The 27,956-nt window shown below is 34.8% G+C and overlaps 2 protein-coding genes across 2 annotated transcripts; one reads left to right on the top strand and one right to left on the bottom strand.

Annotated features, from left to right (window-relative positions):
* Positions 1 to 1,981: 1,981 nt before the first annotated feature.
* LOC136798085 (uncharacterized) lies at positions 1,982 to 13,094 on the bottom strand. Its single transcript, XM_067054673.1, has 8 exons — positions 12,968 to 13,094; positions 10,054 to 10,410; positions 9,598 to 9,787; positions 9,266 to 9,331; positions 6,563 to 6,910; positions 4,799 to 4,942; positions 2,878 to 2,949; positions 1,982 to 2,496 (listed from the first exon to the last, which is right to left on the bottom strand). The coding sequence occupies exons 1-8, from the start codon at positions 13,019 to 13,021 to the stop codon at positions 2,180 to 2,182; spliced, it is 1,548 nt and encodes a 515-aa protein (XP_066910774.1). The 5' UTR covers positions 13,022 to 13,094; the 3' UTR covers positions 1,982 to 2,179.
* Positions 13,095 to 24,348: 11,254 nt separating this feature from the next.
* Positions 24,349 to 27,863, top strand: LOC136798087 (aspartate dehydrogenase domain-containing protein-like). The gene is made up of 8 exons (XM_067054675.1): positions 24,349 to 24,429; positions 24,681 to 24,813; positions 25,026 to 25,110; positions 25,352 to 25,501; positions 26,091 to 26,196; positions 26,428 to 26,548; positions 27,102 to 27,256; positions 27,663 to 27,863. Exons 1-8 carry the CDS (start codon positions 24,384 to 24,386, stop codon positions 27,698 to 27,700), a joined length of 834 nt encoding a protein of 277 aa, XP_066910776.1. The 5' UTR covers positions 24,349 to 24,383; the 3' UTR covers positions 27,701 to 27,863.
* The last annotated feature ends 93 nt before the right edge of the window (positions 27,864 to 27,956 follow it).

Here is a 27,956-nt window from a genome sequence, read left to right as displayed (position 1 = left end):
GTTCCTATTTTCACCATTTTGTGAGTATTTTTGCCCATTTTCCTAAGAAATAGGCTGTTTTAGAATCCACAAAGCCTTTAAGTGTTCTTAACTTGTTCTTAATATTTTGGACATGATCGAAGCCTTATGTTTTTATATAGATTGTTCTTATAAAAAGTACGTGTAGTTCGTTAAATCCGAATCCGAATCTCATTTTCAAATACCTTTATTACTTTAATGGCATTCTCATAGTAGAGGGCATTTTGTAAAATCACTCGATTGTTTTGGTCAAAGCACTTGTTATACATTTTTGGAAATTTCAACCTTAGAGAAATCGAAATTACGATGTTTCCAATTTTTTTTCGGACACTTTAGTGTGATTTTCGGACAAATATGACGGTCTCAGGCAAAAATCATAGGGTTAAAAATTAATGAAAATTTTAGCTTGAGAAAACCGAGACCTGTTTGTTGTATATTTTTGGAAAGCTCTCAAAAAAATAGGATTAGAGATATATTGCAAGTATAGGTGATTTCAGTACCTAACTCGAGATATTGAGCTTCAAAAAGCGCAAAAACTGGACAAAACAGCTGTTTCTGGCTGAAAAACACGGTATTTGTCCGAAAATCACACCAAAGTGTTCGAAAAAAATTGGAAACATCGTAATTTCGATTCCCCTACCCCTTAGCTTTCCAAAAATGTATAACAAGTGCTTCTAACAAAACAATCGAGCGATTTCAAAAAATCGAACAAAATTCCCCCTACTATTTATCATACACGAAAATGTATACAAGCCTAATAGAACTATTATATATAAAAAGTATTTTCAGGATAACCAATTCCAATACACCTTTTTCCAGTTAGCCGTTTCGTATAAAAAGTCACCAAAATTTCGAGTAAACAAACCAACCCATAAACAAAAAAATGTGCAGAATAGATGTGCTTTCTATGCTCTTACTCGCTGGACATTTTTTGTTCATGTTTTTTTAGCCAATGAGATGGTTTGTTTACTCGAAATTTTGGTGACTTTTTATACGATACAGCTAACCGTAAAAAGGTGCATTGAACGTACGAAGGTCTAACAAGACAATAACTTGGTCCGTAAAACTAAATATATTAAAAAATATGAATATCATTGCATGAATATCTTTTTTGAATAAAAAAATGTGCATGTCCATGTTCAAAGTACACAAGTATACCGTATCTGGGGAGAAGTTGGAGTTTTAACAGTCATCTATATTGCTTCAAACAAGGAACTTCAAATGACAAATTAATGAAGTATCTTATAAAAACTCCAGCTCATCCCCCGGTCTGAACTACTTACGCAAAGAAAGACTTTATGGCCAATATGTAATAAATTTTAAAATTTTAAGAAGAAATTGATTATGTACAAACTTCCTATCTAATAAAATTCGAGTTTTGATTTTTAAGTTAAATTACCTTTTCTATACAGTGCTTCTTGAAAAAGATTGGACGTGATAAGAATATCTCGAAAAACTATTAACTGCATTCATTTAGATTTGAGAAATTTAGAAGCGAACGATTTAGGTTACCGGGGGGGGGGGGGGGCACTCAGGGTAAACAACCCACCGTACGTGCGGCCCTTAAGAGTCCTTTTTAAAAACTTCCCTGAGTGCACTGTAAGGGTCCTGGGTTTAGTTTTTTTTTCACAGTAGAAATCTGACCAGTTGATTCTTGACGCACTGTAAATAGAACACGTTCTACGGAGAAATAATAAAAATAATACAAAAAATACAATACAGCATTAAGAAAATAAAACACAAACATAAATAATGAAAACATTTTTCGTTCAGATATAAAAGCATAAAGTGACAAAAGTAAAAAAATATCTTACGTAAAATTTACATTAATTTGTAAAAATATTTAAAACGTGTTTGATAAGGTGTATGCGAGCACTTTTAAAGAGTCAGTCGAGCATAAAAGGACATTTATTAAAAATTACCGAGGACTCTAGTTGTGATGATCTATAAACTATTTTGAATAACGAAATCAGTGTCATGAAGATTTTTTGGGGATTTTATCCACTTTAAGTGGTTTAAAAGTAATTTTATCAGATTTGAATAAAATCAAAGCAAAAATAAATTAGAATGAATTGGGGCCCCTGGATTGTTCAACCAAAATTTGCTTGGAAATTCTAACCGATTTAGTGTCTACCACTGCAATACAATTTGTGTTTTTGCATTACACTGGATTCATTACTGGATGTTCTTTAACAATATCTAAGATTCTTTGTACCAACGTTTCATAACCAATCACTTCTAGCCATGCCATAAATTTCTCCAAAGGGAACTCTGGTTCTTTGATTCTCAATCTTACAAAGAACATATCGACAGGTTGATCCTTTTGCATTATTTCTCGGACATTTTCCATTTCAATATTGAGGTAATCCCTCAAAAAAGCCTCAATATATGGCTGCCATTTAGGATCTTCTTTGATCCAATTATCTAGTCGACGATATGGTTTGATAAGTTTGTCTCTAGCATAGAAGAGAGAATAACCTACAAATAAAATAAATATTAATTCTAAATATGGATACGTAATAGTTATTGGTGACCTAAAAAATGCAGGGCACTTTTGTAGCAAAGTGCCGTTAAATTGCTTCTGACGCTACAATGCAACAAAATCTTTTCGTCAATTTATATTTTTATATGTAATATTGTGCTCTTTTTAACCAATCAGATTGTAGATATTTTTTGGATCGCCCATAAATTTCATTTTCATTGTTAATACGTGGTGATAAGAAAGGAAAAGTGATTTAATTGGTATTGTACTAAATATTCAAAATTTGATAAGAAAAATTCAGTTTCCGTTATTGATAAACAAAACACCTGAAAACTTTTTGAATCTTCAAAGATTAAGAAGAAAAAGTCTATACTTACTCTTTACTTTTTCTGATAATTTTGGGTCGTTTGCTAAAAGCGTCACGTTGCCTGATTCAATCTTCTCGATGTCTGAAAGTTAAACAAGCAACATGCTGAATGGACCTACCTGATGATGAAACTTAGATAGCAATAAGGAGAAAAACAATCATTAAGAAAATATAGCGGTTAGCGAAGTTCCGGTTGCAAAATTGCAAAAGTTTTATTGACAATTGAATCATGCTTGATGGTGGCATTGTTATCAATAATTTTTTTAAGTGAAAAAACAAAGAAATATATGGAAAAAGCCCAATTCAAATCTGCAAAAACGGGGATTTCCGGCATACTTCCGGCATTTTCAGCCGGAAAAACATGATTCTCAAAAATCCGAACGGCCACACTTAGGGCATTGCTGATACACATCTTTGAGCAAAAATCGAGAAAAACGATTAATGAAATCTCGACAAAATGGCAACAAACCGGTTTTGACGGCATATTATAGGCATTTTTGGCCGAAATCTTTTTCTTCAAAAATCAGGCTCCGTCACATTTTAGGTATTGCCATTTTGCATCAGTGTGCAAAATTTCATGAAAAAATATAAAGTACAGCTCGAGAAATTTAAGAAAAACCGTTTTTCCGACGATATTCGGCTGTTCCGGCGATTTTTAGAAAGTCCCGGTATCAAAAATCAGTTTTATTGACAATTGAACCATACCTGATGGTTGGCATTGATACCATAATGATTTTGCGTGAAAAAACAAAGAAATATCAGGAAAAAGTCCAATGAAAATCTGCAAAAACGGCGATTTTCGGTATATTTCTGGCATTTTCGGCCAGAAAAGAATTTTACTCAAAAATCGAACTCGGCCATGTTTTGGGCATTGCTAGTACGCATCTTTGTGCAAAAAATCAGAAAAAACTAATGATGAAATCTCGATAAAATGCCAAAAAAACGGTTTTTCCGGCATATTTCCGGCATTTTCGGCCGGGAAAAATGTTTTTTGAAAATCGGGCTCCGTCACATTTTAGGTATTGTCATTTTGCATCAGTGTGCAAAATTTCATAAAAAAATATAAAGTACAGCTCGAGAAATTCAAGAAATACGGTCTTTCCGGCGAAATTAGGTTGTTCCGGCGATTTTTAAATAGTTCCGGCTTCAAAAATCAATTTTATTGAAAATTAAAACATACTTAATGGTGGGCATTGCTATTAATAATCTTTTTGAGTGAAAAAACAATCAATTATAAGGAAAAAGTCCAATGAAAATCCAGAAAAACGGCGTTTTCCGGCATATTTCCGGCATTTTAAGCCGGAAAAAAATTTTTCTCGAAAATTGGACTCAGCCATGTTTTGGGCATTGTTAATACGCATCTTTGAGCAAAAAATCAGAAAAAACTAATGATAAAATCTCGAGAAAATGCCAAAAAAACAGTTTTTCCGGCATATTTCCGGCATTTTGGGCCGGAAAATTTTTTTTTTTCCAAAATCGGGCTTCGTCACATTTTGGGCATTGCCATTTTGCATCATTGTGCCAAAAATTAGAAAAAACTAATGAGCCAATCCTGAGAAAAGCTGGTAACAGACGGACGAACGGACGAACAGACGAACGGACATCGGTTAATTTATAGGACCTCTACCCCACCGGGGTAGGTCCAAAAAAATAAAATTACACATATGAAATCGTGGATTTACATCACATGTGAAATTTTAATAAAATGAAGATATACTAGAGTGTTGTTGTCGTCGAATTGCGAACAAAGCTACGTTATATCGAATTTTTCTGTGTACACTTAATTTAAGTAGAAGATACTTTTCAGTCAACTAAACTAGCCCTAATTGTCTAAAATCCATTGATATCATTAATTTTTGCCAAGGTATCAAAATTCAGGATAAACAGGCAGATCAATAAAAAGATTTTATTAGACAAGGTAAAAGTCACACCTGCTTTGCTTAATGTCTTTGATTCTACTTCAGCATCATTATGGAGATGATTAATGGTTGTATGATGTTGGTGATCTTGTCTTGCATAAATCATTGTTTGGTAGTTGATGTAGTTAATATTGTAAGTATGTCCAACATTTGGTGCTAAGATTCAAAGGAAGATAATACAAAAACATTCATATTGAGGTTATAGTCAATATCATGGTTACATGTAGATAGGGACCGCAATGATTTTTTCAAATTGTTTTTAGCGCATTGAAACCATGCTCATTGGAAAGAGCATCAAAAAAGAAAAAAAATGAGGGGTCATTCATCAAAATCGGCCAAGCCGTTCTCGAGATATGAAATTTTCTATCTCCTGAAAATGACCCTTTTTTTGGAACGATTTTCGAGGATTTTTGAAAAAATCATGGTTAAATAGGTTTAAAAGTGAAAATCCGGGGGTTATGTCGAAAAATACATTTTTTGCAATAACTTTACTTCTATTAATGCTATAACATTGAAACTTGGCACGAAGGTTCTCAAGACAAAGTTTTAATTTTTTATCAATTTTTTTTTTCAAAATTCTCGTTTGCCGTACGAATGAATCGAAAATATCCTGTATGCCGGAGAGCTGGCAGATTGTCACTCTCCGTGGACTTTGAACTTTTGAATTGTAAACAAACAGGCGCTCAACAATTCTGTAGAATTTCTCGAATACCAATAAACTTTGAGCCAAAAAAGACAGCAGAGCGCGGTTGAAAATATTAATTTTTATTAACAAACAATATGTAAAAAAGGTTGAAATTTCATATTATCTTTGTCTTAATGCCGGGGAGGACAGCTAAAGCCCTCAAAAGTGGCTTTTTCCCAGAAAAAACTGAATAATTTTTTGTAGGATTTGATTGGGTCAATGAGACAAAAAAAAACAAACAGCGCTGATCTCTTCCAGTTCCAAAAATGTATAACATCATGGGGGTTTGAGGACGCGCTCACCTGTCTAAATCCAATTTTCTGTTGGTAGGTCGTCTGCCATTCCAAATTTTACAAAATTGCTCATATTTTCATAAAAAATAAAGTTATGGCCACCAAACTTTTACAGGACATTTATTTAATGATAAGAATGCTTCTAAAACTTATCCCATGGTTATAGGTGGTCTAAAACCTAAAAACAATATTTTGGTCGATTCCAACCATTTTACCCCCGTCTTTCGCGGTCCCTAATGTAGAGATCTTCATGTTTTGTGTATGGGATCGCCTCTAAAGATTCGAACGTTCGCTTCCATATAATGGCGAAATTATGTAACTTAGCAAAACATGAATAACCTCATTAAAAAAATTGCCACGTGTCCTAATAGACAGCTACTTTTTCCTCGAGACACCGAGGGCATTATATTATCAATAATAAATTGTGTTTTGGCGTTATTTCCGGTTGATTTTTACGATTTCTATTTCTATAAATTAATCCAAAGGGTACATTTATATTTACATACTAAGTTACGTTTGGAAATTGATTATATTCACTTATAAGTCCTCTATATGGCTTTTCAAGAACTTTCGATAAGTAAAGTGCTTTCGGGTTTTATCGTCAAAGTTTTGGTGTCAATGTTTTGGTGTCAAAAAAAAAGTCCTAAAGAATTTTCCTAATCATTTGTAGAAAAACTCTTACATACTTCATTCTTTAAAATGGACCAGGTTTGGTTGTGTCACATAAAATATGTCATGGCGGTCCTAAAGGTTTGCCCCCTACTATCATTGCAGATCACTTGAATTACTCATTTATACCTTGTGGTGGCAACTTGCGTATTTTTTGACATGTCCTGCACACTTCTTCTCTTCTTTCATTTCGTATCCTTTGATTACTACTATTTGGCTTAAACACTATAGATGAATCACATTGGCAAATATCATTTGAGTCGTGCTCATGTAGCCTTGTTACGTCACCATCACCACTATTTTCATTATCATTATTATTATCAAGAAGACATTTGTTTTCTTCTACTTCTTCATTCTCTGGCACACCTGCCAAATGAGGATCTTGTTCGGGTGCTGCATTTCGGGAATCAGTACTTTCTGATGAGATAACAATGTTGATTGTTTCTAGTTGGTTGCTATCGAAATAAACTTGTTCATCTAGAGATAATAAAAATGACACTGGTAATGAAGGTTTAACTATTCTTGGTACCATTTATAACTTATAACAAAAACAAAATCAAGAATTGAAAAAATTGGACACCCATTGGAATCGAACTCAAAGCCCCATGCATATGAGACAGACGATCTAACCGCTTGAGCTAACCACACTTTGAAAGTAATGAGAGAAAGGGTGAACTGATAAGAAAGAAAAAGGGAAGAAAGAAAAGCGAAGAAAATTAATTCCCGCTTTGATGTTGTTATCAAAAGAAAAGGATCAGTCATGCCGAAATTCCTTTCCACATGTCAGCAATCTAGTTTCTATAAATATGAAAACTAGATTGTAAGGTATATTCTAAAAAAGAAAAGTTGGTTATCTAAACAGGGACATTAATAGTGCTTTGCACTAAAAAAATTGAGTACAGGGCTGCAAATAAGCGTCGGTCATCGGTCAATGTCCAACTGAAAAAGCTATTTGACCGGCTGAAAATCTTTTCTTTTGTGTCGGTCATGATGTCCGAATGAAAAAAGGAATAAACCATTAACATGAGAGTGGAAAATAAATCTCTTACACCCCTGTTACTTACTTAGCCTATTCTTTTAATACTTGCTTCCTTTGTAGCTTTCAGGGTGTTTCTAAGTTAACTTTTATTGACTTGCTTTCTTCATTACTTTCTTTGTTTCTAAGATCACTTTTATCAACCCGCTTTCATTGCAACTCTTTTAAGGGTGTTTCTAAATTGCTTTTGTCAACTTGCTTCGTAACCTTCTTTGTTTCTAAGATCACTTTTATCAATTTGCTTTCTTTGTAACTTTCAAGGGTGTTTCAAAGTTAACTTTTATCGACTGGCTTTCTTTGTAACTTTCAAGAGTGTTTCAAAGTTAAACTTTTATCGACTCACTTTCTTCGTAACTTTCAAGAGTTTTTTTTAAAGACCATTTTCATCAACTTGCTTACTTCATAACTTTCAAGAGTGTTTCTAAGTTAACTTTTATTAACTCGCTTACTTCTTAAAACTTTTAAGAGTGTTTCTAAGTTAACTTTTATCAGAAATATATTTCAAAACCAAAAAATTTAAAAATCCATAACTCGGAGTTTCATGCTCTAAGCAATCATCAGATGTAACTAAAAAATTAAAAAGCTGTGTGAAAACATGTTACAAAATTGGTAAAATGAATTGTCAGGAGGGACATCAAATGTGTCCGGAGGGACGTCTTTAAAGTTTTTTAAAAAGAATTTGCTCATATGATGGCACATGGAGATTAGTACGGTTCTTTTGTTTATAAGTTTGTCTTTGGAAGTAATTATGTGGTACTTTTCGGTCATACAAAGGTTGCACGATTTGCCCCCATTTGAATAGGGTTTTGTGTGATCGATGACTTTCCAGGATAACAGGGTTGAAATATTTTTGCGCTGTAGTTTCCATACGTACTTTGAAAGTTCAGTGGAATTTTCTTTTTCCTCATACCTAAAAGTATGTTTATGTTGGTTCCATCTCGTTTTGAAGGTATTTTTGGTAAGGGCGATGTAGTTAACACCCTCGTCATCTGGGGAGGATTTTACCGTACATTGGTATATTAAATGCTTATCCAGACAGTTTCCGTTTAGAGGACATTCATTTTTTGCACGACAGTTGCAGGTTTCATGGGTGGTATCATTGGCTCTTCGCGGTTGAGAATTTTTCTATTATGGGATGAAATAATGCTCGAGACATTTGGGAGGCAGCTGTAGCTGACCTTGAGGTTATTTCTATTGAACAGCTTGTGTAACCTGTGCGTTTTTGGAAAATTTTTGCTCACGATTGATAGGAAACGTTTTGCAACATCGGTTCTGACGTTGAGATTGAATGGCGGATCAAACCAGATGATTTTACGTTTTCATGAAACTCCGAGTTATTGATTTTTAAATTTTTTTGTTTCGAAATATATTTTTGATTAAAGAAGCTCTAATCCTGGCTGGTTTTATCGAGCACTCTTTGAATATGATTTCACCTCATTTGATTGATAAGTTAACTTTTATCAACTTGCTTTCTTCGTAACTTCCAAGGGTGTTTCTAAGATCACTTTTATCGAATCAATTTCTCTGTTATATACAGTAACAAACTGTTCAAAGGTAACTTTTATTTTTCCTACTCGCTTTCTCCGTAACTATATACACTGAATGACCGACATGATTTTGAGTTTGAGCGACAGGATTTCATTTATGTCGGACATGATGCCCGATTGACTAAAAATATTTATTTGCAGCCCTGTAAGTACTATGGATGGGGGATTTTATCGACTGGAAAAATAGTCATACTTCAAAAATAGTTTCCAAAAGATGCATAAAATATACATTTTAAAGTCAATTCATACCTGTTGAAATATATGGTGTTGATTTCCTACAGTTCTTGAAGTTGTAATGTCTGCAGATACAGAATGCTTAAAAAAGAATGAAATGACATTATTCATATAGATTCATTAAAGCATTCTCACAAATTATTTAAAACTATGAATCATATTCTTTGTCTGAACATAAACAGATGGATGACCATCCTCTTTCACTCCTCCCCCCACCCCCACGAAAGATATCTTTTGTTAATAATTGTTAAATCAGAATCCATCAGAACTATTTTATTCAAGATTTTTTGTTCGAGAGATGAATTAAAGAACCAATTAAAAATCTAAATCGTAATCTCATACCATACCTGCAATACTGATGGCTAATACAGTAAACACAGAAATATAAATGACAGTGACATTGACTTTGGTATCTTGGGTATCATTGTGATTTACAGCCTTGGTTGTGTTTTTCATGGCTGGAGTTGCAGTTGTCTTTGGTGTTGAATCGGTAGGTGAAAGAGAAATCACTATATTACCATTACAACGACAGTTTTGCTAAATTGAAAAATTGCAAAGAAAATCAAAAATGTGTATAAACAATTATAATCAAAATAATGAAAATTGATCACCCTAGGGAATTAGAACTTTGCATGGCAATTGATCCTCATTCCCTAGTTTAGCAGTTCGAGCAATAGTCCAAATAACAAAAAGTGTTGAAAAATGGTATATATTATACAACCAACTAGACTCAACTTTCCAGAAAATTGCTGGTTTTTGGCAATGAAAAAAGAATTTATCTTAAATCAATAAAATATACTCACAATTGACGTTGGGCTACAATATATTTTGTTTCTTGCAGACATTCGTTCATTTTCTTCACAATACAACTCACAACAAGGAGTACATGTCTCAATGCTGTTCCTTCCAAATCCAGGGAGACAGTCACAAATATAATTTTGAGCCAGCGTACAGTTTTGTGTAGCTACTTCATTGTCTCCACATTTTGAGCAGTTACTACACAAACGCATCGAATTATCATATTCGTTGAAATTTACCCCAAGCTCACATGGAATGCATTTTGTGGTACCATAACAGTGATGACTGTCAACTGTCGGTTCATTCAAACCTTGTCCCTTAGGACATGTTGGACATGGAAAATATTGAGTTGCATTGACGACCTGAAAATAATTTTATCAATCATCAATAAAACTGCAGGACGACGTATATTGAAAGTCACTACAGTATGAATAGTAAAATTAGGGCAAAGTATAGGGAAAGAGATCTCCTCGATTCCTCCACAGAGAAGGCACAGGGTAATTTCCAAGCTCTTTTCCTTACCACCGTTTTGGTCTTGAAATTTGATTATGAAAAAACAACCTTAAAATTTGAAATGTTTTGGAGCAGTTTAATGTGAATGTTGATGCCAATCATGATAGGGGGGGTACAGTTTCCGAAATACCAAATAATTTAGCGAAAATTTCCAAATTTCCTCAAAGTAATACTTTCAATTCCGATACCAATATTTGGGGTATTTTTCCTCGTTTTGACTAATTTTCCATCAAATTTGATTTTTCATTAATGAATTCCGAAAAAGGAGGATAAAAACTTTATATATAATACTGAAATCTCAGAGCAAAAATTCAAGGATTTCCGATACCAAAACAATTTCAGAATTCTGAAGTACCGAAGGAATTCTCCCTGATTTCCGAAATTCCAAAGAAAAAAAGGTAGATTTCTGCAATTCCGTAATACCGTACGCCCCCCACATTATCTTTATCATTTGAAAGTTGAGTGATTAAGATAAAAACGGCAATTATTGCTCCTTTTGGCAATTATTGCCGAAAACAGCAATTTTTTCAAAGTTGAAATGCTGAATCAGCAAAATGTATTTTCCTTATAAAAGCAAAGATGTCAGAGGTGTTTGAAAATTGTAAAATTGCATTGAGAAAAAGGTTTTTCAGGTTTTTAAAAGTGATTTTTTCAATTTTTCGTTGCTCAATAACATGAAAAGTTATAAAATATGCAAAAAGACCCTGCATCAATGCCGAAACACAACCAGAAAGAGATAACAAAACCCCTTTGTATTCTGTTTACATATGACTCAATTTTGCTATCTGCATTTCCAACAAAAACTAGTTGAAAACAAAACTAAACGAGGCACAGTGGGCCTATCCAGACGCCCGCGCTCAATAGGATCGATCATCGGAATGGCTCGATGACGGATCGATATATGATCGATGGATTACTTAACGATCCAGATAGGAGATCGATAGAGGATCTATACTCAAGATTTTCAGTTAGTCACACTAGCGTCCCGCCAAAATGCGTATCAATGATTAATGCTGCGAAAGCGCTATATCGTTTACTTGACTCTCAAGCAAAAAAATGCGCCGCAAAACTTCTAAAGGGGTTCGTGAAAAAATAACCCGGCGCTTTTTAATGAAATTAACATTTTCAAAAACTTTGAGAAATTGCCTAAAATTTGAGCCATAGATGAAAAAATTTGAGCCAAGCCAACCTTGAAAACTAATTTGAAGATCAACTTCCCAAGAAAAAGATCTACGGGGGAGGCGGAACCCACCTAGATCCGCGCACCGCCGGATAGGCTATCTCCCGGAAATTTTGCCGGACCTCAGCAATGACCCATTTACATGTGCGGAATTGTTTTTATATACTTTAGCGTATAAACAAGGCCTTAAAAATCGAAGCGCTGTCTCGGGAATTGAATGACAAATTTTGGTTGGTTGATTTTGGCTGTTGCACGGTTTATTTTGTTTCCAACTTTCAAGTTTTAATTAATATTGTCTTGCAAACTTGATTCAGGTAACTCTCATCCTTGTTGTTGAAATGTATCCTGTAGATGACTGATGTTGTTTTTTCTGAAAGCTTTAATTTCCTAGTGTGACTAACTGATTTTTTTAAGCTTATGATTAGTTATCGATTATTTATCGATCTATCATCGATCTTTTATCAATCTTATCGACCCTATCGACTCATACATACTCAATTAACAATCGATAACAAATCGATTAACGATCGATGACGAATCGCTTAACGATCGATGACGTATCAGTATACTCGATTAAAATACTAGCTCGATAATGGATCAACAAAGGATCGATACTCATGACTTTTTAATGGCTGAATCTTCCATCGATCTCCATCATCCGGATCGTTAAGTAATCCATCAATCACCGATCCGTCATCGAGCCGTTCCGATGATCGATCCTATCGAGCGCGGGAGTCTGGGCCTATTTATCGCGAGGGCTCCAAATACCATGTGTTCAATAATAATAAAATAAACTTTTCTTTCCAAAAACGGGAAAAATTGCCAAAAACTGCAGTTTTTATTCATTTACTTTTTGAATTTTTCTGCTGATTCAGCATTTCATCATTGAAAAAATTGCCGTTTTTGGCAATTTTTATTTATTTACTTTTTGAATTTTTCTGCTGATTCAGCATTTCATCATTGAAAAAATTGCCGTTTTCGGCAATAATTGCTGAAAAGAGTAATAATTGCAGTTTTTATCTTAAACACCCAACTGTTTGATAAAAGCAATACTTTCATTTTGAACTAAATACTGTCAACTGCTCTAACTTGGGACGATTGGTCGAAACATGGGACTGTTGCATAGGTAGCTAGTCAGACCGAATAGCGGTGGTAAAAAAGTGCTTGGAAATTACCCTGAAGGTAGTGTAAAAAGTGAAAAAGAAAAGAAAATTACAAAGTTATACCTTCATGAGATATGAAGCTACTAGCAAAAGGAAAATGATAAATGCTTCCTTCATTTTCTAAGAAGTAGCAATCAAGAAAAGATAAAAAAAAGACTTTGACTTCTTGACTTCTTCTTTGGCCGGCCGGTTGGTTGGATAGCTCTTCACTTGCCGTGATTTAGTTGGAAAATAGCTCATTCCGATACATTTAAAATTTTCCGGGGGTTCGACTATTATTGTCAAAAAGCAAAAAAAAATGGTTTGATTTCAGTTTGATTTTAATCTTGTAGCAGGTATGGAAGTTATATTTATTGGTTATCTTTTCCTAGCATTTTGGTTTGGAAAAGATAAAACCTCTTGAATATATCTATTTAAAAATAACATCAGGTTGAACCCGATTCATGATATTCATGGCGTAATATTTTCTACGGAAATATCCCGGTTTTAGCCAATAAAAAGCCGGGGTCTTTCCGTAGAAAACATTACGTCATGAATATCATGAATTCGAGAGAGGTGAACATTCTAGAAATAAATATTATTATGTTGATTGGGGGAATTCCCGGATACTCTGTACATCATATGGACCAATTAAAAACGCGCAATCAACTTTAGCGCATGCGCAATATCTAGCGTTAAGATGTTATTTCCCAATGCATGTCAAAGGGTATTTACCATCTTCTTTTTTAGTGGTTCCATAAAATTTAACGCGCTAAAAGCATGGATTTGCATTGGCCAAGAAACTGATTCGAATTCTAGGCCAATAAGAAAAGGTTTCTTTTGCGCGCTTCTTCCTGTTGCTTGAAAAAAACATCATCCCGTTCAAAGACTGATAGTGGTGATTGTTTAGACTGACACCAAGAAGGAAAGTTGGATTTTTGCAAGGTATTGTTTCCACTTATTTTTACATGTGTTTCATACTTTTCTTCAATTTCAATTGATAGGAAGTTGTGGGGTTTCAAAGTTTATGAATATGCATGGCGGCTTTGTGCTAAATCTTGCTACCATTTTCAACTTTCCCCCAGTTTAGTCGCACTAGTGTAGCAACTCCAGAAGATTTTTCAAGTTTTAATTTTTTTTCAAAATCTATCCTATCTAGAAAGAAAATGAGGGGTCATAGGCCTCCAGTGGATTAGTGGTTGTAAAGATATTCAAATTTTAGTGTCAAAAATTTGACTAAAAATGTCAAAAAAAAGGTTAGGAAAATAGCTTGGAAAAATTCAAAAAATGTGTCAAAAAAGAAAAAAAAGAAATTTTCCAGTCATGCTTCTTAAATTTTGCATATCTCTTTTTCTAGTGTAGCTAGAGACCTCAAATTTAGAGGGAGAGTTCTTTGATGGTGTTAAAATAGGCATACTGGAGAAGTGGGACGTGGGACGGTGGGACGCTCAGGTGGGACGCTCGAGTGGGACGCTCAGGTGGGACGCTAAGGTGGGACGGTAGTGGGACGGTAGTGGGACGCTAAGGTGGGACGCTAAGGTGGGACGGTAGTGGGACGCTAAGGTGGAACGGTAGTGGGACGCTAAGGTGGGACGGTCACAGGTGTTTGCCTTAAGCAAAAGTTGGTAATGCAAAGTCTCACAAAATCGCATTCAGCAAACGCAAAAAAAAACTCCATAATGGCGGCATCATGCGAGAGCAAACAGAATACCAAAATAAACAAATTTCAAAGGCTCATTGTAAGTGATTGAGTGAAGCTATCATCAAAAAATAAAAAGAAAACAAACCTTTAACTATTCAATAATCCAAATAAACAAAATATTTCAAATGAATTGATATTTAAGTTTGAAAACAAGCACCATTTCCACCATACACTTTTAGAGCAAAAAGCAGCATTTCGCTGAAATCTGCTGCTCTTCCCGGGCAAATAATTTCTCAGAATGTCAGAGAGTCTGGTGCTGAATACATAGTTTAGTGGGTTAAGCTTGTTTTAGTTCTCTATCTTTAGATAAAGCCTGAAAACCTCATCTGAGACGGGGGTCATAAACGATCGTTGTCTATTTTGCAGTCGTACAATCTTTTACTTCTCAAAACCATTTAGATTCAGGTTTTATATATAATACCAAAGATATTTAACCGAAATTTGTTTCATTAAAGCTATTTTCTTTCAGCGAAATAAGCCTTTAGTAAATATTTAAACCCCCGGTTTTATTTCGATATTTACAATGTGATTTTATAGCGAGAGTTGGGAACCGGCTAGATTGTGTGATCTGATTGGCTGAATGAGCAAACGCGGGACTCGGCCCAGGACTTTTTACCCGCGTTTACGGCAATGTTTATTTTTTACACTTTCGTTTTCAAAATCTGTTGAACATGGATTTTGGCTTGTGACGATTACCTCGCATAACATCTGTGCGGTAGTGGGACGCTAAGGTGGGACGGTAGTGGGACGCTAAGGTGGGACGGTAGTGGGACGCTAAGGTGGGACGGTAGTGGGACGCTAAGGTGGGACGATAGTGGGACGCTAAGGTGGGACGGTAGTGGGACGCTAAGGTGGGACGGTAGTGGGAAGCTAAGGTGGGACGGTAGTGGGACGCTAAGGTGGGACGCTAAGGTGGGACGGTAGTGGGACGCTAAGGTGGGACGGTAGTGGGACGCTAAGGTGGGACGGTAGTGGGACGCTCAGGTGGGACTGTAGTGGGACGCTCTCTCGTAAGGCTTTTGTATTTTTGCTTCTCTGATAATTATGTACGAGTAAAAAAGAACTCAATATGAGTAAATGAATACTTTCACAAAACACATATACATGATCTGTTCTTCAGTTTTCAACCTACACAGGATTTCGGCCAAAATATATATATTGATTTTTTTTATCATATAGTGGATGATAAACGAATAATAATAATATTCAAATTGGATGTTTGATCGAAAAGCTACCAAGCAATATGCGTGCGAGTCAGAAATAAACACCGGAAAATGTGTAATCAATTTCTGGCTCCTTATCTTCAGGCTCATATTGTCTAATTTATAGAACAATTTTATTATTTTCCAACACTTTCAATCCTTTGCAACTTTGTCTAGGCTAAATCTGGGAAAACCTAATGGCCAGTAAAACTTTTTTACCCCCTTTAATCAGCCTGACTATATTTCGAAGAGTTTATATTTATTGAGAATAACAAAGTAATCTATCGAATCAGAGGGGTTTCCCCAGAAACACGATTTTGAATTCGAATGAAAAGAAAACATTCTAATTGTAATAAAGGGCTTTCCCCTCAACATGAGTGGGACGGTAGTGGGACGTTCAAGGACGTTCTTTTATTAGAATATTGTCTTTTTGTCTTTATAATTATTTAATGAAAAATGTGAAATCAATTTCTGGCTCCTTTTCTTTTGGCTTGGCTAGTAATTTATAGAACACTACTGTAAGTCTGCGATAACGTATTTCGAAAAAAAATGATGCACAAACAAATGAAAATAAAACCAAAAAACTCAATAAAAATCTAAAAACCACTTTCAACGATGGACACGCGACTTTAAAAATCTTTAGCCTAGTCAACTTCATAAAATTTGATGAAAGAAGTTTTTGGGCGCCACGTGTATGTTTCACCTCACGGGTTTTCCCTTTCACGTGAACAATGTGGATACTTTTATTATTCATAGGCCATTTCACGGTCGAAATGGATCATGGGTAATCAGGACTGATTGCGCCTCCATTACGGCTTCCCGTTGGCTAGACGCAAAAATCTTCAATTTTTTTCAAAACTTTGGACCAATAGTAAGTCGTTATTAGCGCGCAGTGGTCCTGATTACCCATTACGCTTTGCGACTGTGAAATGGCCTATGCTGATGGTGTAACCCTTTGTTGTCGATTCGAATGTTTTCCTTTCATTCGAATTTTGAATTCGAAAAGTAAACATCTTGTCTCTGGGGAAATCCCTGTGATTGGAATGTTCATTTTTTATATGATACTCTTTAAAATCAGTTCTCGCAGATTTAGACATTTAGCCTCTAGGCTAAAAAGAGCGTTAGAATTGTTGAAATTGCTATGTAAATTACACAATTGAATTACACAAAAAGAGCCAAGAGGAAGAGCCAGAAATTGATTTATCTGACTGACTAGCTTTTTGTGTCTTTGTAGCTTCGATCAAATTGATTATGTTATTATTTTATAATCCATTCACTATGAAAAAAGTCAAAAACATTTCGATCGATCTGTGTATTGTTTATAAGTACTTGACCTGTCCCTCTTCACTGTATTATAAAAAGAAAAAGACAAAATACATATAAAAGAGCGTCCCACTACCGTCCCACCTTAGCGTCCCACTACCGTCCCACCTTAGCGTCCCACTACCGTCCCACCTTAGCGTCCCACTACCGTCCCACCTTAGCGTCCCACTACCGTCCCACCTTAGCGTCCCACTACCGTCCCACCTTAGCGTCCCACTACCGTCCCACCTTAGCGTCCCACTACCGTCCCACCTTAGCGTCCCACTACCGTCCCACCTTAGCGTCCCACTACCGTCCCACTTGAGCGTCCCACCTGAGCGTCCCACCGTCCCACGTCCCACTTCTCCAGTATGCCGTTAAAATATTATTATATAAAAATATTTGTAAAATATTTAGTATATTTATCAAAATAACGAAAGATATATCTTTTTTTGAAAAAAGAAGACATTGCATTGTTTTATTTTTGTTTTTGAAGAAAATAGCTTGGAAAAGGTTGAAATGAGTCAAAAAAGGTGGTAGGATCCATTTTCAAGGGGCCTCTGGAAATGGAGGAACAAAAACTTATGAGTAAAGAATAAGCAGTGCGTCACAAACAGCCATATAAACAAAACTCAACATTCTCACAAAAGATGTCTTTTTGATTTCCCAAACATTCGTCTCAAGCGTTCCCTTCCACAATAATTTATGTAAATTGCAATTGCGGTCAGTCCACAGTCGGCTTCAACATATACACGTGTTTTTATTTACGTGACCGAAGTGCCTACTAAAACAATCCGGGGGTAAATAGCGAACCAACACAGCAGATTATTCGTAAGTATCTTTTGGCATTGACAATCAAATACAATATATTATACTATATTTCCTTAATTCAAAAATCAAAAATTCCTTTTTCATTCGCGAAAAATAAAAATAAAAGAATAATGAATTAATATTACATACTAAGACGCCCCCGTCTTTTACTCTCATTTAATTTCCAATATCTCGGTACGTGCAAAACGCCCGTCCGCCCAATATCCACCCAATCAGCTTAAATTCACTTTAATTGTCCTTTGACATTCAAAAAATAGTATTTAAAAATTACGAATTTATAATAATTACAAAAAACAAAAAGTTTGATACTTCATTAGTGAAATATTCAATAAATTCCTAGTTTCAATTTTCAGTGGGCGTTCTTCTAGGGCTTCGTTTATCGCGCAATTTTTGCGTCACACAAACTTTCTCGGCCGCTCGTAATAATTATACATTGCCAAATTTGGTTCTCCATTGTCGAGTATGGATCGATGGTGACGTCACCTAAGCATAAAAAAGAAAGAATTTCGTCAGTTTTATGCATATATTAATTTGCGAGATATTCTATTCGCCGCGCGAGCGCACTTTTCGTAGACTAGTCGGAGTACTTTCTTTTACTCGCGGGATTGATGGTAACTTTTCATCTTCGTTATTTTTAAAATGAAGCACAACCGAAAAAAAACGAAACTTCAGAAAGTTGCGTATTTCCAGTGAGTAAACGACTCTGACAATTAACAAAATTGATGATGATGATTTTTTTTCGGTCAGGCCAATGTCTCGTATTGGGGGTTCTAGTCTTGAGCCCAAAGCCTACACAGGATTGCAGCGTTTGGTTAAACGAGACAAAACTCTAAAAAAGCTGGTGTTTTGACGCGCTTCCGTGCTCTCGAAATATCGCGGTTTGAGACGCACTGATAAGTTTTTCTGAAAGGAGAAACCCCAAATGAAAAGAAAATCCATTTCGGCAGAAATAAAAACTTTTCTTTGGGACATTCCCATGCTAAAGAAGTAAAAAAGTTAAAAAAACTAAATGAAAATGAAAGAACTAGAATTAGCGATTGTGATTTTTGAATTCCTCACCCTTTTTCTGATAAACATACAAAGTTTCAGCCTCCAAATACATTTTCCTCCGTTTCCAGACACATTTGTTCTTCGATAGTTGCAAATTTTTTTTCTCCCGTCGGCAAACAATTTTCAAAATGTTGCAAAACGTTCTGCATTTTACCAATTTGCCGTCTAGCCCGTGTCTACAGTGTTACATACCGCTGGAAAGCTAAGATCACAGGCTTTCATTTAGTAAAAACCGGAACGCTTTAGCATACATAGAAAAAAAGTTTCAAGGGTTCAAAGTTCACGGAAAAATAAAACATTTGGTTTGACGTCAACGAAAGTTGCATGACTTCTGGAGTCGCTAACTAGTGTCCCGCCAAAATGAGTTATCAAAGATAAATGCTGCAAAAGCAGACACAAAAAACACTGACCCATTTACATGTGAGTAATTATTTTTAATTTATTGTATAAACTAGGCCTTAAAAATTGAAGCCCTGTCTCGGGAATTGAATGACAGTGTAGACCTAAAGCTCTAAAACAGCATCTAATAACATGAAATAAAACCAGAATATGATTCTTCAATGGGAATCAAAACTATAAAGTGCACTTACAAACATCAATTTGTCAGATCTAACAAAATTAATAACCGCACTGTCATCATTGACAATAAAACAAACGATTTTCTATACAGTAAAGAGCCTTGTAAACATTCCAACAACTTCCATCGAAATGATCTATCACAGCTCAGTCTACCATTTTTAGCGCGGCCCGAAGATTGAGCCGAGAACTCTCCGCGAACTCCTGTGCAGGTGAAAAACTTCAATCTGTCAATCATTTTCTCAAGCGAAGAGTGCGCGAAGCGATTCTAGCTTTACGATAGTGCCGCGGGTCATCAATGGATAGTATTCAATTATCATTATCCCTTTATTTTCATTCCTAGAACTTTTGCAAAAAAAAGGAAAAATAGAAAAGTTGTATTTTTTACTGCTTTATTCACATACTGAATTTGAAAGATCTTCTATGTGGCGTTGTTTTGCAAACTTCAAAAAACTGATTTTTGTCCCGCCTTTGCGGGACTTTGGTTTGAGTGCAGCATAGGGTACAAAGTCCAAACATACGTTTCCCATAATTTTTGTGTGAAGAGTTAGGTCTATACTGAATGACAAAATTTGGTTGGTTGATATTGTGGCTGCTGCACGTTTGCAATCGGTCATTTTGTCTCATTTTAAGTTTTCAAGTTTTAATTATTGTCTTGGGAACTTGAACTTGATTCAGGTAACTCTCATCCTTGTTGTTGCAAAAACACCCTGTAGATGACTGATGTTGTTTTTTTCTTGAAACTTGATTTCCTAAGTGTGACTAACTGCCTTCCTCAAAAAATGAAGAAGAAATTCACAACATCACGATGGAGCGCTTCATGACGTTACCCGCACGGCAAATTACCTACATGCTTGTAATTTGTTCATTATACAGGCTCTAAAACATAACAGCATCTTATAACATGACAGTCTAAACTTTAAACTCCAGGGGTTTTTCCAAGCACTAAGCAATGTCTCCGTTTGTACTTTCAAATTGAGTTTTTAACGAAGGCGTAAGCTGCGCTATCTATCCGAAGGCTGGATAACAGAGGCTGCGGGCAGCTTGAGCATATGTCTGTCTTAACTAACACTATAAAACAGTTAAAATTGAATGAATTTGTAGAATTTATCAATGAACAAAATGAATGAATTCCTTAAAAGTCCTCTCAAAACTAACCGTTAAATTTAACTTGAAATCATATTCAAAAAACAAATCAAAAAAACTAAAATTATCTAAAGAATTGCTGCCAAATGATAAAAACTCCACCAGAGTTATATAAATCTTTTCAAAAGACACTCAAAAGAGTGTTATTTTTTAAAAAGCTTTCAATCAGCAAAAGTTGAATGTATACCTAGAATTTATTAATGATCAAAGTTAATTTTAAATTACTGAAAATATCTAAATCACAGCTCTTTTTAAATGAGAAGATGACGAAAAAAATGATATAGTAATAGAACCACTATTAGCAAAAAAAAGATAAAAGAAATACCAAAAAAAGGAAATAGTGCATCTAAACCAGCACTCTACTTAATTGAATGAGCTTAAACTCAAATTAAACTCAATTAAAAATTGTCTCCTTTATTGAAGATAAATAATAATTTCAATTTCATCTTCAATAAAAGGGAAGGGGATATATAAAACTCAATTAAAAGAATCAGCTACAGCTGTGATAATTGAGTAAACTCTAACTAGAAGAGAGACTTATGAAGTGTTTTATATGGTTAAATTTGATCTTTTAGAGAAAACAGTAATAAAATCTAAAATTTTAAAACTCAATTTGAATTGAGTTTAATGCCACCGTCCAACGGGGGCATTTGGGTGCTTGAAAAAACCACTGATTACTCCCATATCATCAGGATTAGAAACTATGCTAGTCTTACCTCTTTTATCTTTCCCTTTACAAAAATGGGCCATTCCAGTTTTCATTCGTTACCCCCCCCCCCCCCCCCCAATGGACAACATGGAATTTCTGTAGCAGATTGCTTTCAAGAAAGTCAGGAATTTCTGTAACAAATTTACAAAATACCTATCAAAACTGTGGAATTCAGTTACTGTTACCTAAAAAAATCATGGAATTCAAATACTTTTAAATGCAAAATTAAGTAAAATTCATGGAATTCCGATACTTTCTCTTTAAATTTATTTCAAAAATTGATGTCATCCATTAGGGGGTAATGCTTTTTTTCGGGAATGGCCCAATACAATGCTGATAAATTGACACAACACATGTGTACATGTACATTGACAAGTACTGAGATCAGGTAACTTGCATCCTTGCATCCAGCTAACATAACAACATGCATAGCCCTTAAATGAATGACCTGGCTGGTCATTAAAATACAAAGTTCGCGGACTCTATCATTTTTGTTTCTACTGATGCAAGTTACCCGCACGGTAATCCCTGAGAGAGGGGCTGTGGTATAGTGGTCATTGACCTTGGTTGCTGCACAGGCGACTGAGGTTCGATTCCCACTCACAGCGGTTCACTTGGCAAGTGAATGAACCTTCGCCCGAGTAAACCCATGCCATGTGAGGAGAATACACCGTTTAACAGTGTCGACTGTGCACGCGTATGAACAATTTTCCATTGTTGGACCTACCCCGGTGGGGTGGAGTTCCTTTAAATTAACCTTCGTTCGTCCGTTCGTCCGTCCGTCCGTTCGTCTGTTACCAACTTTTCTCAGGATTGAATCATAGGAATCTTTTGATTTTTGGTACAAAGGTGCAAAATTGTGGTGGCCAAAATCTGACAGAGCCCGATTTTCGAAAAAAAAAATTTTGGGAGGTAAACTTGGGCCAAAACACGGCTAAAAAACAGGTTTGAAATTGGATCATTAATTTTTTCTGATTTTTTGCATGAAAGTAGGGTACCATCATAGGTAAAAGATGGCTCAAGCAGATTTTTGTTAATAAAAATTTTTCAACTCAAAAAACGCATCTTCATCTATAAGAATCACTGTTGATAAGCATACATCAATGTTCTTAGCCAAATTACTAAATTTTTTGATGAGATAGATGTTTTTTTGCTCACGAAGTCTTGAATATGAAAGAATATTTCAAGAGTATGAAATTTTGGTTTCTCAACGTTTTTTTATAAGAAATTTTAAAATTTTTAATAGATCGTCACTATTTGTGTTCTGAATGATTGTTTAACGGTCATGCTCACGTAGATATCAATTATATATGTGTTAAATGCATAACCAGGTAGGTCCATAAAAGTATCACTTGTTTTGATTTTGGCAACCACAGGAAACTTCACTCTCCCCCGTAAAAAATGGTAGGTAAACATCCAGTTCTCATAGGAAAACCCAGCAGAGAAATTGTAGGTAAAGAACTCCTTTTAATCATAACTTCTTTTCCTCTAGATGAATTTCTGTGAAATTTTCGGGAGAGATACATAAAATTGTCATTAATATCATGTTCAAATATCTAAAACATTCTCTTTAAAGGAAAGAAAAAATTGGCAACGTTTCCATTTCTCTAACCTTCCACAGTATTAAAGTGAGCATTTTTACCTACTGCCTCTACGGTGGAGATGGCGAGACTGTTAAACGGTATATTGGGTAGTCAAGTCCAAGGTGCTGACAGGGCGCTCATTGAAAGCGTCTATAGTTGCGAAAATAGGCCTCAAAGTCTCCTGCAACTCAACCAAATAGAAATAGAGAAGTTTATATCAAAATCTGCAACAAAAACGAAAGTGGTCTCTTCCACTAATGAGGTTGCCACTATTTCAAACTGCCCTTTTTTTGGCACCCGTAATCTTGATATACAAGTTTAAGTCTATACTTTCGGAATGAAAACCAGAATATGATTCTTCAATGGGAATCAAAACTATACAAGTGTACCTAAAAACATCAATTTGTCAGATCTAACAAAATTAACAACGGTACTGTCATCATTAACAACCAAGAAACAAAGCATTTTATGTCAAGAGACTTCCCTTATCAATATTTTTTGCTGAGTCAGCAGTTTTTCAGCATATTTACCCATCTTAAAAATGAATTATCTCGAGATTTGGACATCGAAAGTTAACAAACCATACCATTTTTGGATACTACTAATTCAGGGTTATCCAGCCGTGGGAATGATTTTTTCTGAAAATGCTTCTAGGAAAATGCTGACGTCATCAGAAAACGCCCAAAACGTCTATTTTTCGCCTTAAAAATGCCATTTCTCGGCACCAGGTGGTCGAAACTTAAAAACTAACTCCATTTTCTTTATCTACTTTTCAAGCTGAATCAGTTGGTAGCATCAGATATTTGATTTTCAGACTTCGAAAAAACCGTTAGTAAAGGGGGGACCCTTGATAAATTCTATCGATTAACTAAAAACCGATTCACTCAAAAACTGCAGGAGATTCGAAGGGCAAATTTAGAAATAGCACTTAGAAATATAAATTTTTGGTAATAAGAAAAAGAACATCTGTCAAGAATCTTGATGCATTCAAACAACTTTATGTCTAAATGATTTGCAATACCAATAGCATCATGTCTGCTTTTAAGGCTGAATGGCTGTAATTGTTGATACCACCATTCAAATAGAAAAACCTATTTTGTCATAACTAAAGAGTTTTGACATATTATTGTATGGTTCCCATGGGATTTCCTTCTCAGATATCAAATTATTCCCGATGAGAGCAATAATTACAAGTTCATTACAAATTTCAACCATATTGTTCCTCTAGCTGATAATGCCTGAGATACAGTATGAGATTTATAGTGTGAGAGGAAAGCAATGGATAAAGTTTTGAAAATGAAATACCATGCTCACTATTTTGCTTTTCTCTCATTTTGAAAGGAAATAATATATTGAAAATATTTTATTTATTTATGAACAAATAGTATTTTCTTTAAATATGCATGAAAAGAAAAGAATTGGAATAGTTGGTTACGGCCATATAGGTGAGTTTTTTCAAAATGTTTTTCCAGAAATAAAATCTTTGTTCTTTTTTTTCCTTAAAATGTAATCATTATATTCTCCTCCTTAGTTGAACAACCTTCATCAGAAGCCTTTGACCTTCAAGTGGCCGCTCATCACCTATGTATATCGGTCTCCCCTGTAACCTTTAATTGATATATAAAAATGATTAATTCTAAATAAATTTTATAGGTTTTACTTTTAAAAGGCTTCTATAATTTTTCATTACTGTAAGGTCAATACATTTTTGACGAAGTTCAAAAAAGTGAAAACTTGTGTGTTGACTTTGTGTGGAATAGATCCTTTGACAAAATCAAACATCTTCCGAAAGAAGTTCAACTTGAAAATCTTGATGAATTTAGAACGAGGTGAAAATACTTTTCTTTCTGATCTATCTATTATTTTTCGGAAGGATTAAATGAATCTTTCTAATCCTTTAAACCCAGAGGAAACGAAATATGCTGTCAAAACCACTTAAAAATTGGCTAAACTTTTTGATGGAAAACACTTTGAAACTATTGAAAAATATATTTTAGAAACCTTCTCATTCTTGTTTCATATTCTAATGTTTCTTCACTAGAAAGGTTGACATCATCTTAGAAGTTGCACATATCACAACAACTCAAAAATATGGAGAACAATTTTTAGAACATGCAAATTTTATGGTAAAATCTTCATTATTGTGAGCTTTTTTGTTTAAGATGTGGAAGATCTTGAGCAATGTTTTAGTTTCAAAAACTCAAATCTTATAATGCCTGTCTGATTTCTTCTGGCAGTGAATGAAATTCAATGCAATTGATTCAGAAAAAATATGTCAACAAGAAAAACCTTTCATTCACAAATTTGACAAATTCGCTTTCAACATGTCGAAAGATACATTGACTCTCGGTATCTCTCTTTCATCAGATAGGATCACCTACTGCTTTGGCTGATGAGGATCTTGAAGCCAGACTGAGAAAGAAATCCTTAGAAACTGGTTATGGATTGTTTGTTCCTGCTGGTGCATTTTGGGGTGGTGAAGATGTACAAAAGATGGCTGATCAAGGGTCATTGAAGGTAATCTTATAGACAAAAATAAGTCTCTAAAAAGATGAGACAATGTTTATTTCTATGAGGATGGATGAGCTTTTATAAAGAGTAAAAAAAGAAGTTTGATTTGATTTGATACACTTATTTTGTATCCAAATTCCTTTTATAAATCAAAGCAAAATGTATTTTCGATACGCCTTCCAACTTGGTCGACTTTTTAGGGGACTTGTAATAAATTTATGAGGAAGATTTGTTCTCAGTTAACGCCATTTTTTTAGGCCATATCTAAATCAAACCAACAAACTCCTGCCAAGACTCAGTGATATTTTCCCAAGTCTCAAGTGGTGTGAAGTGCAAACTATTTTTAGCATTTGAATTGCTTAACTATATTGATGTTACTTTATCCCTTCAATGCAAGGATATCTTACATTTTTCACAAGGGGACTCATACACTAATGTTTTCAATACTGTTGTTTGGAAGAATCCTCCTCTCCTCTCCTGAAAAGCTGACCGCGCCCCTAAAGGTTGATAGGTGTATAGCGTTTAAGGGTTAATAAATTGATGTGCCTTTTTTAGAGTTGAGTTAAATCTTAACGTAATGTGTTTTCATTTCCAGGGTTTGAAAGTGACAATGAAAAAACATCCATCTTGTTTCAAAGTCCTTGGCGAGGTAGCTGAAAGGAATGAAAAGGTTGGAGATGAACCTGTGGTATTATACGAAGGTTAGATAGGTCTTTCTTTGGTTTTTCAAATTACATGTTTTTATTACAACTGTCTCCACTTATAAGGTTTTCATCTTCTTCTCATGCACTATTCTATAATTTTCCCCATCATATTAGGTGATTTCACCTTGACAAAACTACTTATTTATCTAGACTAGCTTAATAATCCTGAACGTATTAATTCTACAGTGAAATTAACCAAATTTTGTACAATATTTTGCTTACAATTAGGTCCAGTTCGAAAGCTTTGTCCGTTGGCACCTGCTAATGTAAACACGATGGCTTGTGCTGCACTAGCCGCACATAATCTAGGTTTTGATAAAGTTCAAGGATGTCTTGTAGCTGATCGAAGGTATACAGATCTTGAACGTGGATATCCAAGCTGTAAATTACTTTCTTACTTTGATGATTCTGCTATTTACAGCTTGGCCTAGCTAGATGCTTTTCAAACCCATTCTGAGATATTCTGCCCCTTCTGATATATTATCGAGTTTATGTATTCGAGATCATCATCATCATCCTTCGACCTAGGTCCGAATGGTCCACTAGGTCCACTTTATTCGAGATAAATCTAGGGGGACGGTATGAAGCAAAGTTGACATGTCTCCAAAATCACCGTCCACTTTGCTCGACGACAGTAAAAACACCAAGATACCGTCGTCTATTTAGGTGAGCAAAGGCGATATAGAGTTAAATAATAGAGTTTGCAGCCTGGATATCAAGGCTAAACAGATCATGAACGTGATTCGAATAAATACAATTGAATTGAGGTTTTTTGACCATTGTCTATGTTATGAAAATGAAGAATGAGACAAGATTTATTTTTCGAAATTAAAAACAATCATCAGCAAAATAAAATTATTGATCATAAATTTAGTGATAATTGTTCCAGTGTTTTTTTTCAGTTTGAAATGCCACATAGTAGAGATAGAAGTGACAGGACCTCCTTTAGGTGATAATGGTGAAGAATTCACAGTCAAAACAGTTCGAACAAATCCCAGCAAAACTGGAGTTGTTACTGGTAACGCTACTTATGCATCCTTCTTCCAAAGTCTAAGGCGTAAGTCTTTTTTTCCAAACTATTTATGTTCAATACAAAACCAATACAGCTTATCTCGCCAATTCGAACTCAAATGGGAACTTTAGTTTGTTCGAGTTAAAGAGAGATTCGAATTATAGAAAGTATTTTTACGAGAACTGAGAATTAGTTTGAATTGAGAACGATTCAAATAATAGAAGTTCAACTTAGCGAAAACCTGCTTTGTTATTTTTTGGTGTGTGTTTTTTTTTGGGGGTTTTGTATCCAAGTTTAGGTCTAAGTATTATCACATTATTGTCGTTTTTTTTAAAGTCTGGTTGGTGGTTTAACAAAATCTTCCAGGGAAAATTTTTCTTGAAAAGTTCAACAAAATCTTTGTGGGGAAATTGTTTTTGAAAGTTACAATACTTTATGACTTTCTTTTTAGGTGCATATGGAAAAGGTGGCGGTATCCATTTATGCTGATTCAGCAAAAACGAAATTCTAGAGTATTTTTATAGCTTTATTGTAGTTAGGTAGCATAGATTTATTATAAAGTTATTATTATTTACCATTTACTTTTTTATATAGGAGATTAGTTCTTTTATAAAAATCATCTAACACAAATTAAAAAGTAATAATGATTATACTTTCTTATTTCTAATACTCAACCCAAACAAGTGAGCACTTCTGTCAAACAATTTTTCTACTCTGTTTAAGAGTCTGCTTTTGAATTTGAACC

This window comes from Clytia hemisphaerica, unplaced genomic scaffold (genome assembly GCF_902728285.1).
Source record: "Clytia hemisphaerica strain Z4C2 unplaced genomic scaffold, Clytia hemisphaerica genome assembly, whole genome shotgun sequence".
NCBI lineage: Eukaryota > Metazoa > Cnidaria > Hydrozoa > Leptothecata > Clytiidae > Clytia > Clytia hemisphaerica.
Note: the sequence above shows the minus strand (reverse complement) of the source record. Positions and strands in the feature narration are given on the sequence as shown.

Coding starts and splice junctions, on each gene's coding strand:
- LOC136798085 (XM_067054673.1), bottom strand. CDS start 13,021: ATGAAGGAAGCATTTATCATTTTCCTTTTGCTAGTAGCTTCATATCTC. Junction 9,788..10,053: donor ATTGTAGCCCAACGTCAATT/GTGAGTATATTT, acceptor TTTTCAATTTAG/CAAAACTGTCGTTGTAATGG. Junction 9,332..9,597: donor ATTAGCCATCAGTATTGCAG/GTATGGTATGAG, acceptor TTCTTTTTTAAG/CATTCTGTATCTGCAGACAT.
- LOC136798087 (XM_067054675.1), top strand. CDS start 24,384: ATGCATGAAAAGAAAAGAATTGGAATAGTTGGTTACGGCCATATAG. Junction 26,549..27,101: donor TGTCTTGTAGCTGATCGAAG/GTATACAGATCT, acceptor GTTTTTTTTCAG/TTTGAAATGCCACATAGTAG. Junction 27,257..27,662: donor CTTCTTCCAAAGTCTAAGGC/GTAAGTCTTTTT, acceptor CTTTCTTTTTAG/GTGCATATGGAAAAGGTGGC.